Source organism: Carettochelys insculpta, chromosome 3 (assembly GCF_033958435.1).
Source record: "Carettochelys insculpta isolate YL-2023 chromosome 3, ASM3395843v1, whole genome shotgun sequence".
In the NCBI taxonomy this organism is placed as follows: Eukaryota; Metazoa; Chordata; order Testudines; family Carettochelyidae; genus Carettochelys; species Carettochelys insculpta.
In genome coordinates this window covers 195,243,295-195,258,609 of record NC_134139.1, presented here as the reverse complement: position 1 = coordinate 195,258,609, position 15,315 = coordinate 195,243,295, and the positions used below count along the sequence as shown (strand labels likewise).

At 37.4% G+C, this 15,315-nt stretch overlaps 1 protein-coding gene across 2 annotated transcripts in view; it reads left to right on the top strand.

The window, feature by feature from the left end:
• CD2AP (CD2 associated protein) overlaps nucleotides 1-15,315 on the top strand; it is a 137,537-nt gene that overhangs the window by 101,541 nt on the left and 20,681 nt on the right. The window contains exons 12-15 of one of the 2 annotated variants that reach the window (XM_074991356.1): nucleotides 4,432-4,591; nucleotides 7,004-7,146; nucleotides 10,574-10,647; nucleotides 14,055-14,170. In XM_074991356.1, coding sequence (XP_074847457.1) covers nucleotides 4,432-4,591; nucleotides 7,004-7,146; nucleotides 10,574-10,647; nucleotides 14,055-14,063 — 386 coding nt within the window. In that variant the 3' untranslated portion in view covers nucleotides 14,064-14,170. Of the gene's footprint in view, nucleotides 1-4,431; nucleotides 4,592-7,003; nucleotides 7,147-10,573; nucleotides 10,648-14,054; nucleotides 14,171-15,315 lie in introns of those variants that run through there. The other variant, XM_074991355.1, reaches the window with a different exon arrangement.

The following is a 15,315-nucleotide window of genomic DNA, read 5'->3' as shown; positions in this document are numbered from 1 at the left end:
ATTTAAATCTCCATACAGTACATTATAGCATTGGTTTTGTTGAGTTATTTTCTTAGACTGGAATTGCTGTCAGTATTTAGTTTATAATGACCTAGTTGCAGTTTTATTAATTTCCTTAAATGCAGTTTTTTAATAAATGTTGTGATGTAATTCTGAATAATAAGAAACGTATTTTAGAAATGTTCGTTACTGCCCTCATAAAGAATGTTTCTCCAACTGTGTGAGTGAGCTTCAATTGAAAGCTTTTTTGGAAACCACTCCAAAAATGTATTACAACATTGCACAAATGTTACTCATTTGTAGAAGAGATACTGGGATTCTAAACTTTAAGAACTGAAACTCAGTTATCCTGTAAACATCTAAACCATTCAGTCTTCATCCAGATTTTTATCATTGTGTTTTCGTTTTCACTGATAGTGGAGGAGATTGCTAATTTATTCACACTACATTTGAAGACCTGAAAGCCTCTGAACTATTTAAAAAAAAAAAAGTAGTAGTTAATGATCTGAACCAAATGTCATAATTCCAAAATGCTCCTCTCTGTATTTGGAGAAATTGAGCAAGGAACTAACAATCCATTCAGAATCTTTTATTACAATAAAGAGAACTTCTGACACATTGCCATTTCTTTCTTGAAGTTTATTCACTTCATAGAATTTGAAAGAAAAAATGCTAATATTATAACAATTTAGCCATACAGTCACTTTGTAATGCAGCTGATGAACGTTGGTCATAGAATATGTTCAGCATTGCATTTTCAAATGCAATGTTAAGAGTAAGCCAGCTCCATTTGAGGTTTTTTTCCTGCACATCTTCTTGGAATAATCCATATGCATGTGTGTTATTGAGTAACCTTGCTTCTGAATATTAGAGAACAAAATATTTTTCTCTTCATTGGACAATATTCTTCCTTCTCCAACTAAAATGGAATCAGTAGACTGACACCGTGGCTGAATTTGCTTAATTTGGCTGCTAAAATAAATCTGAAATAATTTTGTATTGGTTCTGTTTTATTAATATTAACACTTTTAAAGTAAGCAGATTAATAGCTACAGTATAATAGGCCAAGAGGCAAATAACGTATAACAGGGGTGAGCAGACTTTTTACATCAGGCACCACTTTTCATCCCCACAATTATCAGGCCCCCTCTCTAACATGTCTAATGTAATCCAAATGGATGAAAATTTCAGTAATGTTCATATGGGGGGGGAACCTTTCTGCAGGTATAAGAAAATAAATATGGAAAATGTAAAACCCTTATTAATTGATATGTAAATGTGAATACACATACATGAAAACTAACATATTTCAATATTTTTACTGAGATGGATGAGCTTGAGACCCCGCAGCCAGTCATGCTGCACCTCCCTTGTGAAATTTCTTGCCCCCCTGGGCCCGACAGGGCCCACCCCCCACTTTGTTCACTCCGATATATAACATAAAATCTTGAGAAGTTCTGCCTTTTTAAAAATGGAAGGAAGTGCTGTGCTGTGCCTTTCTCTTGATCTGTATAAAATAGGTAACATTTTAAGGTCTGCGTTATGGAAGACAGCCTAGAAGATTATATGATCCCTTCTAAACTTAAGATCTATTAAAATAAATATGGTGAAATAAACTTCTATTTATAGTCACATTTTCTGCCTCTACTGAAAACATGTATACTGGTGCTAATCATTTTAATAAAATGTTACATGGCGCTAGAATTAGTCCTCTTAAAATTATTAGCTAGCAGTGTGATGGGGTTCGGGGTCCCCCAAGCTCTGCATCCTGTCTGCAGGTAGGAGTGACTCTCACTTAGCAGGAGAACAGCGGGTTTATTAGCTGACAGGACACAGCATTGTACAGAGGAGTCAGTGCAGCCAGTCAAATCCATGTTGGGGAGAGGAGGCCCCGAGGGGCCCCCGGAGCCAGGGCCTTGCCCCCTCCTTGGTCTTGCTCTCTCTCAGCCAAGACTCACTGCCTCCCAACTCCCAGTTCCGATTCAGACCCCTCAGGCTCCACCTCCTCCTTTGTCTCCAGTACAAAGGTGTTACCTGGTTGTCAAGGTGACCCACACCCTCTGTGAGTCACTCACATACACACAGGTATCCCCCACTCCATCACAAGCAGTAATAAGGAGTTGTAAACCCTCATTATCAAAGGCTAATATGAGAAACTTAAACTATAAAAGACTAATTAGTCTATCCTTAATTAACAAAAAATGGGTAGTGCTTGTAATTTGTCATAAGTAAAGTGTTTTGTAACTTTTTTATTTTCTTGGTTTGTGATCGTCTTCATATTTAGGTTTATTTTGTGGAAGAAAATACAGGTGATAGCATTTGAGATGTTGAAGAAGATCATATAGCTATTCTGACATTTGTTTTTTATTAAAAGTACTTCATATGTTATCTATTGATTTATCTTTTTAAAATATAAATTATTCATCCAGTTCGGTGATTGGTATTGGCTGACCACAGTGTTTTGCTGTCTTTTTTTCCAAGTGTATCACATATGCTTGTAATTCTTTAAAAAATTTAAAATTGTTTAACCAGCCAGTATACATAAACTAGAAAAACAAATCAAGTAACCGGAGTTTTTACTAAAAACTATATCACATAATTGTTTGTCATTTAGCACCACCAAGTGGCAATGTTGTGTATTGTCCTGTTATATCAGTCACTCCAAAAAAGGACTGTTGGGCTATGTCTTCACTTACCTGGAAGTTTGATGGCTGCTATGCGATTTTTGGTACACCAATTGTATACCAAAAATCAGCTTTACAGCTGTTGACTTCCACGGCTGTCTTCATGGAAGAACGTTGATGGGAGTGCTTCTCCCATTGATCTTCCTTAATCCTCGCAGCTCACAAGGAGTTCTAGGGTCAACATTGACCCTGGAATGTGCCGTTTCACTCATGCGTGGAATAGTGCCCTGGAAAATCAAATCTAAGCAGTCGTTCTTCCATAGTCAGTGTACATGTAGCGGCTGAGATGCTAGTCCAATAAACTGAGCTTTTTCACTGATTTTGTTGATATTCTTCATATCTTTGAATTCTGGCATCTCTGGCCTTCAGAAATGTAGTAAGGCAGTTTTTTAGGGAAGATTCTTTTCAAGCTGGCATCTCATCTAAACACTTCACAATCTTTAATGTGCTTATCTTCACACAACCCTGTTGAGGAACTACAGTTCTTCAATACTACTGGCTCACTGTTATCACTAAGGAGCTGAGATGGAGCTAAGAGACTTGCCAATGCTCACATGGGGAGCCTGTGACACAGCAGGGAATTGAACCCTGGATTTTTCACTTCCTAGGCTAGTATCTTAGCCACAGAACTTATTTTCTCAGCCATGTTAAATAGGGTTTGAACTTGTGACATGTAAAGCAAGAGACATTCCTCTATTCTACCAACCTACTGTTATTCAGTCTTATGGAAGGAATCAAGAGCTCCTCTAACTTTTATCCTGTGTATGGAGATCAACAAGTCACTTAAGGTTTTGGTTGCAGCTCCTGTAGACATGAGCTAGTTTTAATCTAGCTTGATTAGCCACTGATATCAGTGATGCTACAGCAACGCAGGCTTCAGGGCTGCACAAGTCTGTCCAGAACCCTGGGTAATTACTCAGCTTGCAGTCCTGGGCTGAAGCCTGCTGCACTGCTACTGGTACCTGAGCTTTCTAGGCTAAAACTAGCTAGTTTGTTTGCATACGCTGCATTTATACGTCCAATTACAGTGGAAACGTGCCCTATATTGCTGACTTTTTTTTTGCCATCTACTGCAAACATATAATGACTACCTAAATTCACAGGAACATTGAGTATTGGTTTAATGCTTGTACAGTGTAAATTTTAAAATACAAGTACTTCATAAGGTATTTATGTATTTTACCCCATTAATTGACAAAATCTGGGCAAATGGATACATGGAACAATGGAAGTTTAGTTGTCCTGTTCAACTTACAATACAGTTATTTTATATTCAGTTAGTATTACCAGTGTGTATATAAGAAGAAAGGTCCTTAACCTACAGAATTTGAATTTAAATGCACAAGGAATTTGTCATCCAGACAGAGATCATTCCTGCTCTTGACATATGCATAAATGAAACGGTGATAAGTGTCTGTTTTTAATAATAGATGTAATGTATTGATGTGAGCAGTTAGAGGTGGAACAGAAACTCTTGTGTACCTGTATTTGACTTACTAATGAATCACTGGTCTATCACCAGGGGTATCACTGTAGAAGTTGCATTAGGTGTTCAGATGTATAGTTTGTGTGGTTTGATAAAAGTAAGACATAAGTGTGTATGTCTCAAATTGATGCAGCAGTAAATCTTCAGGGAAATAATTTCTAATAGGAGCTACTGTGATGAAATGCCAGTCATAATTAGAGGAACAATGTGTCCTAGATACGTTAATTTATCTGAAAACGTTTTGGTGCCTTATTTTATAAGATGAAAAAGCAGCTCCGGATCAGAAGCCTTCAAAGCCAGTAGCTCCCCAAGTACCACCCAAAAAACCTGTTCCTCCAAGCAAGACTAATAATTTATTTAGAGCTGGGCTTCTGCATTCAAAACGACCCGATAAACCAGTCTTACCACTGTCCGTGTCCAAGTGAGTATATTTTCATTTTATTTTAATCCAAGGTAGTAAATAGGTGTCATTGGTTCACTCTTGCGTGTACTTCATTGCTAAACTATAAACCTTAATAATCTGAAGGTGAAAACATCAAGGATACACAATTCCTTTGGAAATTCTCTTGTTCATGATCAGCTTTACCTTTTGTTAATTTTCTAATTGTCAAGTGACAGTTTACTTGAATCCAGATAAGAGGGAATTTCTTAGTGTGACTGGGTTGTATGTAAAATTATGGACTTTGGAATCATTAAACAGTGCAGAGCACATTTTAAAGCTTCTGCATTCTGTGCAAGTTATGGCCCCATAATAAGAAGCCACACATCATCTGAATGATCTAATTTCTCACTTGAGTATTTCAAATGTAAATCCTCACTCGGGGAGTGCATATGTAAACTCTTGAAGTCATTGTTCTGTAGAAAAGTCGTAACTATTGGGAACATGAGTGGGGTAACACAGAGATCTGATTATTCAGTTCTTTTCAACTGTCTGGGTAAATTAGAAGTCTCTGTCTTTCCTTTGTAGTACATATTTAAGTAGAATAGTAGCAGCCACTATTGCTGAAGTTGCATGGCAGCCTCTGTTCTAATCCTTGGTGTCTAACCACCAGTACTAAAGTTGCATTTAGCTTCTATTCTGACCCTGTTTTTGTCACTCACAACTTTCTGTGTGGAATTCAATGCGTTATTGTCATTTTCTTTGAACATCAAAGGGACTGAAGCCCAGTTCAGGACAGCAGGCCTACAATCATTGTTTATCTAGTTCTCTTTAAACCGATCTCCTCCCAGTAGCAGTTTATCTCTCAAGGATAGAGATTTTGAAGAAAGGGTACAAGCCAGTTTTAGTAATCATTTCTTTCAGGGTATCATCCGTGTAGATCCCATTCACCACACTTCTGTGCTATAGAATCCAAGTGGAAGAAATTAACAAACATGTATGCCATGGTATGTACGTAATGTTGTGCCAAATGTTTGATTCTGTGAGACTGCATGTACAGGTCCTTAATGATTACCTGAATGCTCTGGCTTTCATTCAGCAGACACATTAACCATGTACATGCCAAGAGCACAGCTCAATACTGTTAATATGGAGTGCCATCCATTTTTGGCTAGATATTGGTACTTCAGCACACTTCAAGATGTACTTTTTTATAGATGGAGAAGTATACCACAGAAATGTTTTTCAGATTGGGTGACAGTTAAAGTATTGGTCAGAATTCCAAGGGGGATATATATGTACTGCCAAATAATAACATTGTGTCTGGAGTTATTTAACATTATGACTGAAAACATCTACATCAGTTCATTATTTAACACTAGACAAAGGGGATGGGAAAAGAGAAAACAACCTTGCTATAATAATAATTTGCATGTAGGGAAATGAGCATATAGATACATTATTAGAGGAAATGGAACTCGTAGCCAACATTTAATCTCTCAAATGGTTCAGCTGAGACAGTTTCCTAAGCACCGTAACTTTGTTTAGCTGCAAGATGCCACTCAAAGATCTGTAAAGGAATGGTTCATTTGTTTACTTTTGGTTCCAGGATGCAGGAAAATCTAGGGCCACATCTACACTAGAGTTTTGTCGACAAAACTTGTGGCGTGTCTACACACAAATAAGTTTTGTCAACAGAAACTGTCAACAAAAAAGCCATGTAGATGCTCAGGGGTGCTTTTGTTGACAGAGCGGATCAAAAGTTCAATCCACTGTTATGTGTAAATGCAATCTGTGAACAGGAGTTTTGTCGGAACATCTTTTCTGACAGACAGTTCTAGTGTGGATGTAGCCTAGGAGTGTTTTCACTGTGAGAGCAGTAATAAAAGATATAGAGACTAACCAATGCTAGAATAAGGACTGTCTATTCAGGATATTTAACATATGTAACCACCTACTCTAGTACATTAACAATCTTTTTAATTAAAAAAATAATTGAGGGCAAGGGACACTTCTCACTTCATCTCTGAATGTTGTTGAAGTTGACTTATTGTTGAAGGTGGTATTCAGCATTCTTGTCTTTTGTTGCACTGTGTTTTAGCATATATTTGGGGGAGGGGGAGGAATAGGTTTGTTTATATGGTATGCCAAAGTGGACTATAAATTAGTAAAATTGGTATCTTGAAGTGTGCACGTAGAACTCCCATTGAAAGCCCTTCACATGTTTGGAGGGCAAACTTTTAGCCATAAGAGTCCTAACAGAAGTAAATGTGTTTTATGAATAGTACATCATTTATTTTGTCTATAATGGTTTAAAGCCGGTCTGTGAAAGAATTTTTAAATGTGAATTCTTAAAGAACACTAGACTTTGAAATTTTCTTCTTTGCTTTTAACTCTTAATGTTTGATTTATGACCTGTTTCAAACTCAGGCTGCCTGTTTTTTTTCTTTACAGATCTAATGGGGAAGCGGTTTCCATGAGACCAAAATCTGAAAATGAGCCACTAATAAAGCCAAAGTTAGACTCTGAGCATTTACCACTTAGACCAAAATCAGTAGAGGTAGATTCAATTGCAGAAAAGAGCTCTAAGGAACCAGGTAAGATGAAAAAACAAATGACAATACTGTATTGGAGAGCTTTTCTAAGCCTATTTTATTTAGGTTGCGATAGCCTCATAGTATTAGAATTAACTCTTTTATTGGAGTATACACATGCTAATATTTAGCACAAGAGCACTTGCATGTATTAGGCAGAGGATATAATTTTTTAAATAGTAACTGCTGATAGGGTTTTGTGTAACTGGGAAAATAATATACAGTGTTTGTCAAACTAATATTCAGAGAACTGATAACATCCTACTTTGTATTGGATTAGGTGGGGAAAAAAGAGCATATGTATAAATCTTGCTCTTTTTGTCATTGCCCAACCTCCCTAATTTTTAATTAAAAGTACTACTTTTTATTTTCTGTGTACATTTCTGCTGCTTTTACACCTAGATTAACTTTTAATGAACCCATTTAAATATTTCACTAATTTTAAAATTCATTTATAGTTTTATGGAATCTTGCTGACAAATTTGTAGTTTGCCCCTTCATTGGTGCTTTACAATTTTGAAAGAGGTTTGTATTTTGTGCTCATGAAAATGAACTAACTCCTGCTAGCTGCATCTTAATGCTACTCTGACATCTGGTTTAGAATTCTACACATCTCTAACGAGAGCTTTTTTTTTATTATGCCTAGAGCCAACGTCATTTTGGACAGAGGCTATGCAAGCTCTGCCCGCATATTTGCAACTAATATACTCCTTTCTTGACAGTAACATCACTGTGATCTCAGTCTTGCATGTGCCTCCTATTCAGACATTGCCAGTTATGTTAAATTGGAGGATGACTTTTGTGATTTTGTGCAAACCTTCAGGAGAGGGGAATATTTGTGAGAACACCCAATTCTTTTGTACATCTGACTTATACCAATTTTTAACACTGGCCTCAAAATGTGAACTTTTTTAATGCATTAAGCACACATGGTTTTAACCCAGGGTGACATCTTGGACAACAACCTTCACTCACGATGGTTTTTAGAGGTGTGTAACAGAAGTAACTACTTCATTTCCAAAATGTGTAACTTCTCACCAAAATTGACCTGAACAGACAGATGAGATGGAAAATGTTCAGCTTTGGATCATAGGTTTAAAGGTCGTTATCTTGTGGTTCTTTATAGAAAATAGACGATGTGGAATGGCTTTAAAGTTTTACTTGGGTTGTGAAAATGAAGTGACTTAATCAGCATCTGGTTAAGAGTGGAGCTTTAAACATAAATTAAACAAAGCTTTTTTCAGGCAAGGATGAAGAATTAATGTTAGCAGGTTGGAAGATGAAATGGCTGCGATATTAGCCCCTTTGATTTAAAAGGGTTCCAGAAAGCTGTAGTTCAGGTTCCATGTTGGGGGTTTTATTAGATCTTGTGATCATCCTGCATGGGCAGGTAGCAGGTGTGGCCAAGAGCATATCTTTGTTGACTTTAGGCAAGGAGAATGTATTTTGATTAAGTTGTAGACCTTCCCCCACATTGGGACTTTTGAAGTTCAGGCAATTACAGTCCATTCTGTGGGTATCGGCACGTGGGTACTAAAGCTGCTGCAGAAGGTGGTGAGCACACAGCACCAGTACTCAGGGATTTGTATTGGGTGCCTGTTGGTTTCTGCATGGAATTTAAGAAGTTGATTGTTTCCCATAAAACCCAATTGGGACAGATGATGGGATTTGGGTAAGGATCTGAGAGTTTTTTTTTATTTGGCAAAATAAGTTGTATGAGAGCTGAACAAATTCTGGTTTTGTGGACTGAAGACAATTTGTTCAGAGTGCTGTTAATTTTTTTTTGATAAGGCTACTCACAGGCTGGAGTGAAGGCATTTTGTGCTTGCTTATTGAAATCAGAGCACAAGTTTTTTTTTTTTAAATTTAATTGCCTATTTTGAGTAAGAATAGAGTGAAAACATAATTTGAGACTTTTCCTATGTAATCACTAGTGTCTCATGAAACTAGGGTTGCCAGCTTTCTAATTCAGTAACCTTCTTATGAGTTCAGGGGAATTTCCTGCGTGAAATCAGTTCAGGAACAGGATCTTATATTATAAACGTGCGTACAGTGATCCTTAACACCCGCCAGTTTTACTAGAGAAATATATAGTTAACTCCGAAGTTTAGCATATCCCCTTAAAGATCTTATGTTCAGAAGTGTTAGCCAGATGCTAAACTACAAGGTGATGTGGTAAACATATTATATACTTTTGTTTGGTCCACATAATATGCTTTCTACTTATTGAACCCTGTGGAAGCACCTTCACCACTTGTAAATTCTTGAACAGCTTCAAAAAGCTGCCATTTATTAAAACAAACAAGAAAAGTGTCACAGATTCTCCTCATATTTCTTGGAAGAGAGAATGTTCTTACCATGTGGGAAATATGCTACTTTCTGAAAGCACACCAGAAAGGATTCATCTCTTCACTCTAGTAGGCCAATATGTTTCGACTCATTAACTAAGATACTTGATTTTACTCAGACAGGAGCAGGAAAATTAGACCCATTAAATATTTTCCAAACTCTCTCAAACATCCATAAAATAGGTTTTATGTAATGTGGTGGTCAGAGTGCATGGTGGCAAAGTGTGGCTTAATGGTTGCTTGGAATGACCTGCATCATTCATTCATGGCTTTACCACTAGCATATAATGCAGTCATCCCAAACACATGACAGTGAGATCTAACCATACCACTAAAATTTCAGTCTGTATTTTGCTACTCTGGAGTACAAAATCTGGGGCTGTGTAACATCAAACCATTCAATTTCTGTGGCAATTTTAAGATGATTTTCTTAGTGTTGTAAGTTTCATGGAAAACAGGAAGTGCAATATATACATTCACAGCTCTAAAATATGTCCTATCTTGAGTTCAGACAACCAAAACTTTGCTTTTTTAAGTAGTGTGTTATTGTTGATGTGAATGCACAAAGGATCACATTTTATCAAAATCACTAATCTTCCTTGCATCTCTGTAAGTGGTTTGTAGCCATTTTAACTACCACTCACGTTCCTGGTTGTTTAGGGTCTCAGATTAATGATTTTAAATGAATGGTATTTGTTGGATCTGATTTTTTTTTTCCCAGAGGTACTGGCCTCAGGATGTTCAGCGCCTCTGCAAATCATGCCTGTTGCTTTTAGACTATTAATAAATCCTAAATTGATCATATTTACAAGGACTTCTGAACACCACTTGTTGATGGTTTACTTGAAAAGGACCATAAACGTTTTCCCATTTAGAGAGGGTTAAACCAAGAATGTAACAGACTGAAAATAAACTGTGATTGTGTTGGAGGCATGAATGTACAATATAGATAATGCTGATATGCTAAACGTGAAACAAATCTATTCCTTCTACAAATGTTTCTTTTTCCTGCTTTGTAAAATAATTTTTTTTTGTTCAGAATCTTTTTTCTAGACATTCCTCTCCTTGACTTTTCTTTCCAGATTTTGTTTCCTATCCTGTTTGCCATGTTTCCCTTCTTACGTGTCAGGAAATTACCCTACCCTTCTCCATTTTGGTAAGAGAACATTATATAAGGAAATCCAAACACTGTGCGTCATACCTGTACATGCACGTTGCTTTTTTGTTTTAGCAGCTCTGAATTAATTATAATTTGCAGTTGTGTATACGAAAATTTGAATTTTGTTTTAAAAAAGCTGTTGTATTTGTTTTGGATGCAGGTTTTCCTTAACTAGCAGACAAGAAGTATTTACCTTTAAATTTATTTTGGGATTTCATAAAATGTGCAGATATTTACACACAGTTATTTAACCTGTCAGGAGTGGCCACAAATGTAGTTTTTTGTGATGGTATTATTTATAAAGTTACGTCCCCTTTCTGAGGTGACTTGTTGGATTCTTTACTGCATCTTTGCAAGCACAAAATGTCATCTGACTTTCAATTCTGCTATGCACACTGATGGATTTTTGTTTCATATTCTTTTAATTCTTGTATGTTAAATCTTGAAAAAAGTCTTTATAATTTACCCTGTAGGCTTCTTGCCTATAAAACTGTAATATATTGTGTGAAAAAGTCTGTCTGTAATTACTTCCCATAAGGTGTAAAAATCTTCCCTTTGTTTCACTTATAATAACTTACAGCATACTGTTTCTTCATAATTATGGTTAATAACTTTATACTTGTTTTTGCATGGTTGAACTCTTAATATTTTGGAGTATATCGTGATTGCCTTCTAATCTTTTGTGCAAGTGAAGTTCAGTCTTAAGAGTGAAAGATAACACAATCAGCTGTCTCTTCTTGCTATAGTATAAACATTGGCTTCCCTTATTTCATATAGTAGCACAGTATACACAGTAGCACAGAGCTGCTAGACTCTGACAACTGCAGGAGACTAATTCACTTCTTCATTCACCTCTCATATTTTCTTGCACCCTATAGTTCTTCAGACAAATGGAAATAGTATATACCCAACCACTGGATGTTGCTACTAACAAAATTCACCAACTATTGCCAGATACATTGTTGTCTACCATTTTCCCAACTAAATCTTTTTCCATTATATTATGTACTATAATGTTGATTATATTATGGACTATGTAGTATGTGCATAACATACTATAGTATGTGCTACATCTGGCCCTGTTGATTTACCCAGAAACCAACAACTCCAAGATAGGCCCAAAAAAGCCAGTAACAGAACACCACTGGTCATTGCCTGCAGCCCCCAACTCAAACCACTGCAACACATCATTAAAGACGTACAGCCTATCCTAAGTTACTATGCCACACTCCAGGAGGCCCTAGTTGACAGGCCTGTTCTCTCCTATAGACAACCTCCCAATCTTTTGAGGATTCTCACTAGCAACCACAGGCTATACCACAATAATATCAATCCTGGAACTTTTCCTTGGAACAAGCCCCTTTGCCAACTTTGTCCACATCTTTTCTGGAGATACTATCACTGGACCTGTTCCTCAGCTAACATCATATGTGCCATCATGTGCCAACAATGTCCACACACCATGTATATAGGACAGACTGCAAACACTCTTCAACAAAGAAGGAATGGACACAAAACGGACATCAATAAACTCCTAACTCACAAAACCTATCAGCCAGCATTTTAATGGAGTGGGCCATTCTGTTAATGACCTGAAAGTCTGTGTTTTACTGAAAAGGAACTTTAAAAACCATTTACAGAGGGAATGCTCAGAACTGTCATTTATATTCAAATTTGACACATTAACACGTGGTTTGAACCTGGACAGCAATTACTGGGCCCATTAAAAGGACTCTTTTGCATACTTTGTTTTATCTAGCTCTTAACTTCCCCACCCCACAGTCCCCTCTTGCTGTCCCTCTGCTCTTCTGATTTGTCAACCTTGATAACAATTTTTGGACCTCTGTGCTTTGTATATGGAGTCTGTTCTGGTATGGCCATGATCTGAAGAAGTGGGTCTGTCCCACAAAAGCTCATCGTATAATAAATTATCGTGTTAGTCTTTCAAGTGCTATGTGATTGCTTTTTTGTTTTGAGAGAATACAGACTAACATGGCTATCTCTCAGTCACTAAAGTTTACCGTGGAAGGACTGACCAGATGACCCTAGTATATCTTTTCTATCATTGATTTTTATGATAAAACTTGGAGACTGATGAAATTTGAAAGGATAGTGTATAAGGGAATGAGGTTAAATATTAAGGGCTGATTGTTAAACCGTAATGCATTTGGCAGAATTTGTATGATGTGGAGCCAAAAACACTGTTTCTTTCCTTGCATTTGAGTCCATATCAAGATTTGACTGTAGAGAGAGATAATCATTAAAAGATGAGAATTTTTAACTACAGTGGAAGTCAATAAATATTATTGAATTATCTTCCAAATTAAGTTATTCTTTTATAATACATGACATATAATATTGAGTATTCTTTAATGATATATAAGTGCTTTACACACACACATCTAAGCCTCAGTATACCCTTGTTAGATTGGTAAGTGTTGTTAACTATTATACAGATGGGTAAATTAAGGCACAAAGAGGTTAATTAACTCATAGCCAAACAGCAGGTAACCTAGTTTTAACTATTTTAATTTTTTAATCACTCTCAATTGCTAGCTTTGTGGGGAACTAATACGTAAATTATGAGACTTTTTATGTAGAGTAACAAGCACAGACAAACCTTCACCTAACATGAAAGGATATCCTAAATCAGCAGAAAAATGAAAATAAATGAAACATTAACAATGTCTGACTAACATTTTCTTGGATGCTTGCAGCTTGTTTATTTGGTGAAAGCGTATTGCACATATAAAGTCTGCTGGAATTGTAGGTGAGAACTATCAGGAGCCATTTTTACAATTAGATGGATATATTTAAGCAGGTTTAACAGGAGAGAACATATGTCACCTATTTTATTCTTCTTCTTGAGACCCTTAGCAGTGACTTAAGATATTCTACGTTGGTTCTTCTGTTAAGGCGATATTACATTGGTTCACATGCTTAATTTCAAGGGCATCAAGTTAGGAAAATAGACTATCTGTAAAAATCTTAAGTGTAACTAAATTGAATTGCTCAAAATTATTATGGTATCCTGAATTTCTTTAAAAATATATTCCAAAACAACTACTATATATTGTCCTCAACACTTGTTTGCAGTCTGCTTCATGCCATCTTTTCTATTGACCCTCTCATGTTCTGCTGGAAATTCCTTGTTTAACTGTTTTATTAGCTAATAGATGCCAATTCTGTCTAGTTTTTCATTTAAAAATTACTTTCTAGACTTACTAAAAGCATACAGCAGTTATTTCTTGCACAACTTGAGAGCATAGTGTGCTGAAAGTCATATGAATGTACTGTTGTTCTGAGCAACTGTCTCTTCTCTTGGATGTTTTTTGTTTAAATTGTCTTTACTTCCTGAGAGCTTTCTGAATTTAAATGGAGCCTGTGTTCTCACCTTCTTCTAGATCTTTTAAGTTTTGATGATGTAATAACTACCTCAGATAATCTGTCACATCCTACTGCAAACAGACCGAAGATGCCTGGCAGGAGGCTGCCTACTCGTTTCAATGGCAATAAATCTGTGAGTACATTGACTGTATTCTTCTAGAGATAAATTTAGGATATCTATTTTCCATCACTCTAGGAAAGTCATTTCATTAGCAAATGCCTAAGAGTATTGATAGGAACATGTATCCACAAGTGGAAAAGTAAGGATGTAAATCGGTGTAACTGAATAGAACAATATTACTCCTGCAGTTAAAAATATTAGCGTTTCTTATCCTTTTGTTTTGACATTTGTTTCCCATTTCCCTGACTACTGCAGTAGTATATCAGGAAGAGAAATTTCTCTTAATGGGGCTTTTATATTTTAACTCCTACAGTGTACACAGTTTTAAAAGTGTAAGAATCCACCTCCAATGCTGGCCCCGCCTATTAACTCATCCTTGGCCCCCTCCAGTGCCTCTGGTATGCTGCCAAACAAATGATTCTGACAGGCACTGGCACTGAGGGGAGGGAGAGGAGCAGAATGAGGTGGTGTGGGGGTGGGTCCTTGGTGATGAATCGCCCACATGGTGAGAGCAGAAGAGATGGGACCATCCCCTTCCAGCTGCTGAGGCACTGCTCTGCAGTCCTGCCCAGAGGCCTGAGAGAACCTGGCTGAGATGGCGACTTCCATTCCCTGTCCTGACTCGGGTGCCGAGGTCTTGGCAATTACCTCTTCCCCAGCCAGACTCTCTGACAACTGCTGAGCAGGACTGCGTAGGAGAGTCTGGGAGGGGCTGGCATGAAAAGAGCTCCCTCTGCTCCATGCCTCGGGTCCTGCCCGCCAGGGAGAACTGAAGAATGTACAGGGGGAGGGATAGGCATGGTGAGAAGACAAAGTATCCCCAGCGGGTACCATGGGGCAGGGGAGAGTGTGCTGGTCCCAGGATAGCCTTGGGAGGAGGAAATGATCTGCTCTGTAGAACATGCAGCTCCCCCCACTACAAGCAGGCACTGGTTGATATGGAACACCCACAGAAGAGGAGCAGGAAGAGGTTGGGCATTGGAGGAAGGGGTGAAATGAGGGTGGACTTAAGGAGAGAGGAGGACATCAAGCACTCCCTGGGAAATCTGGAAGTTGGCACCTACGCCCCTAACAGTAGGAGGGATCCAGCATTAATGGTTAAGCCCTCACCTCAAGACTTTGCCCAAGTTCTGGAGGCTCTTTATATTTCAAACACG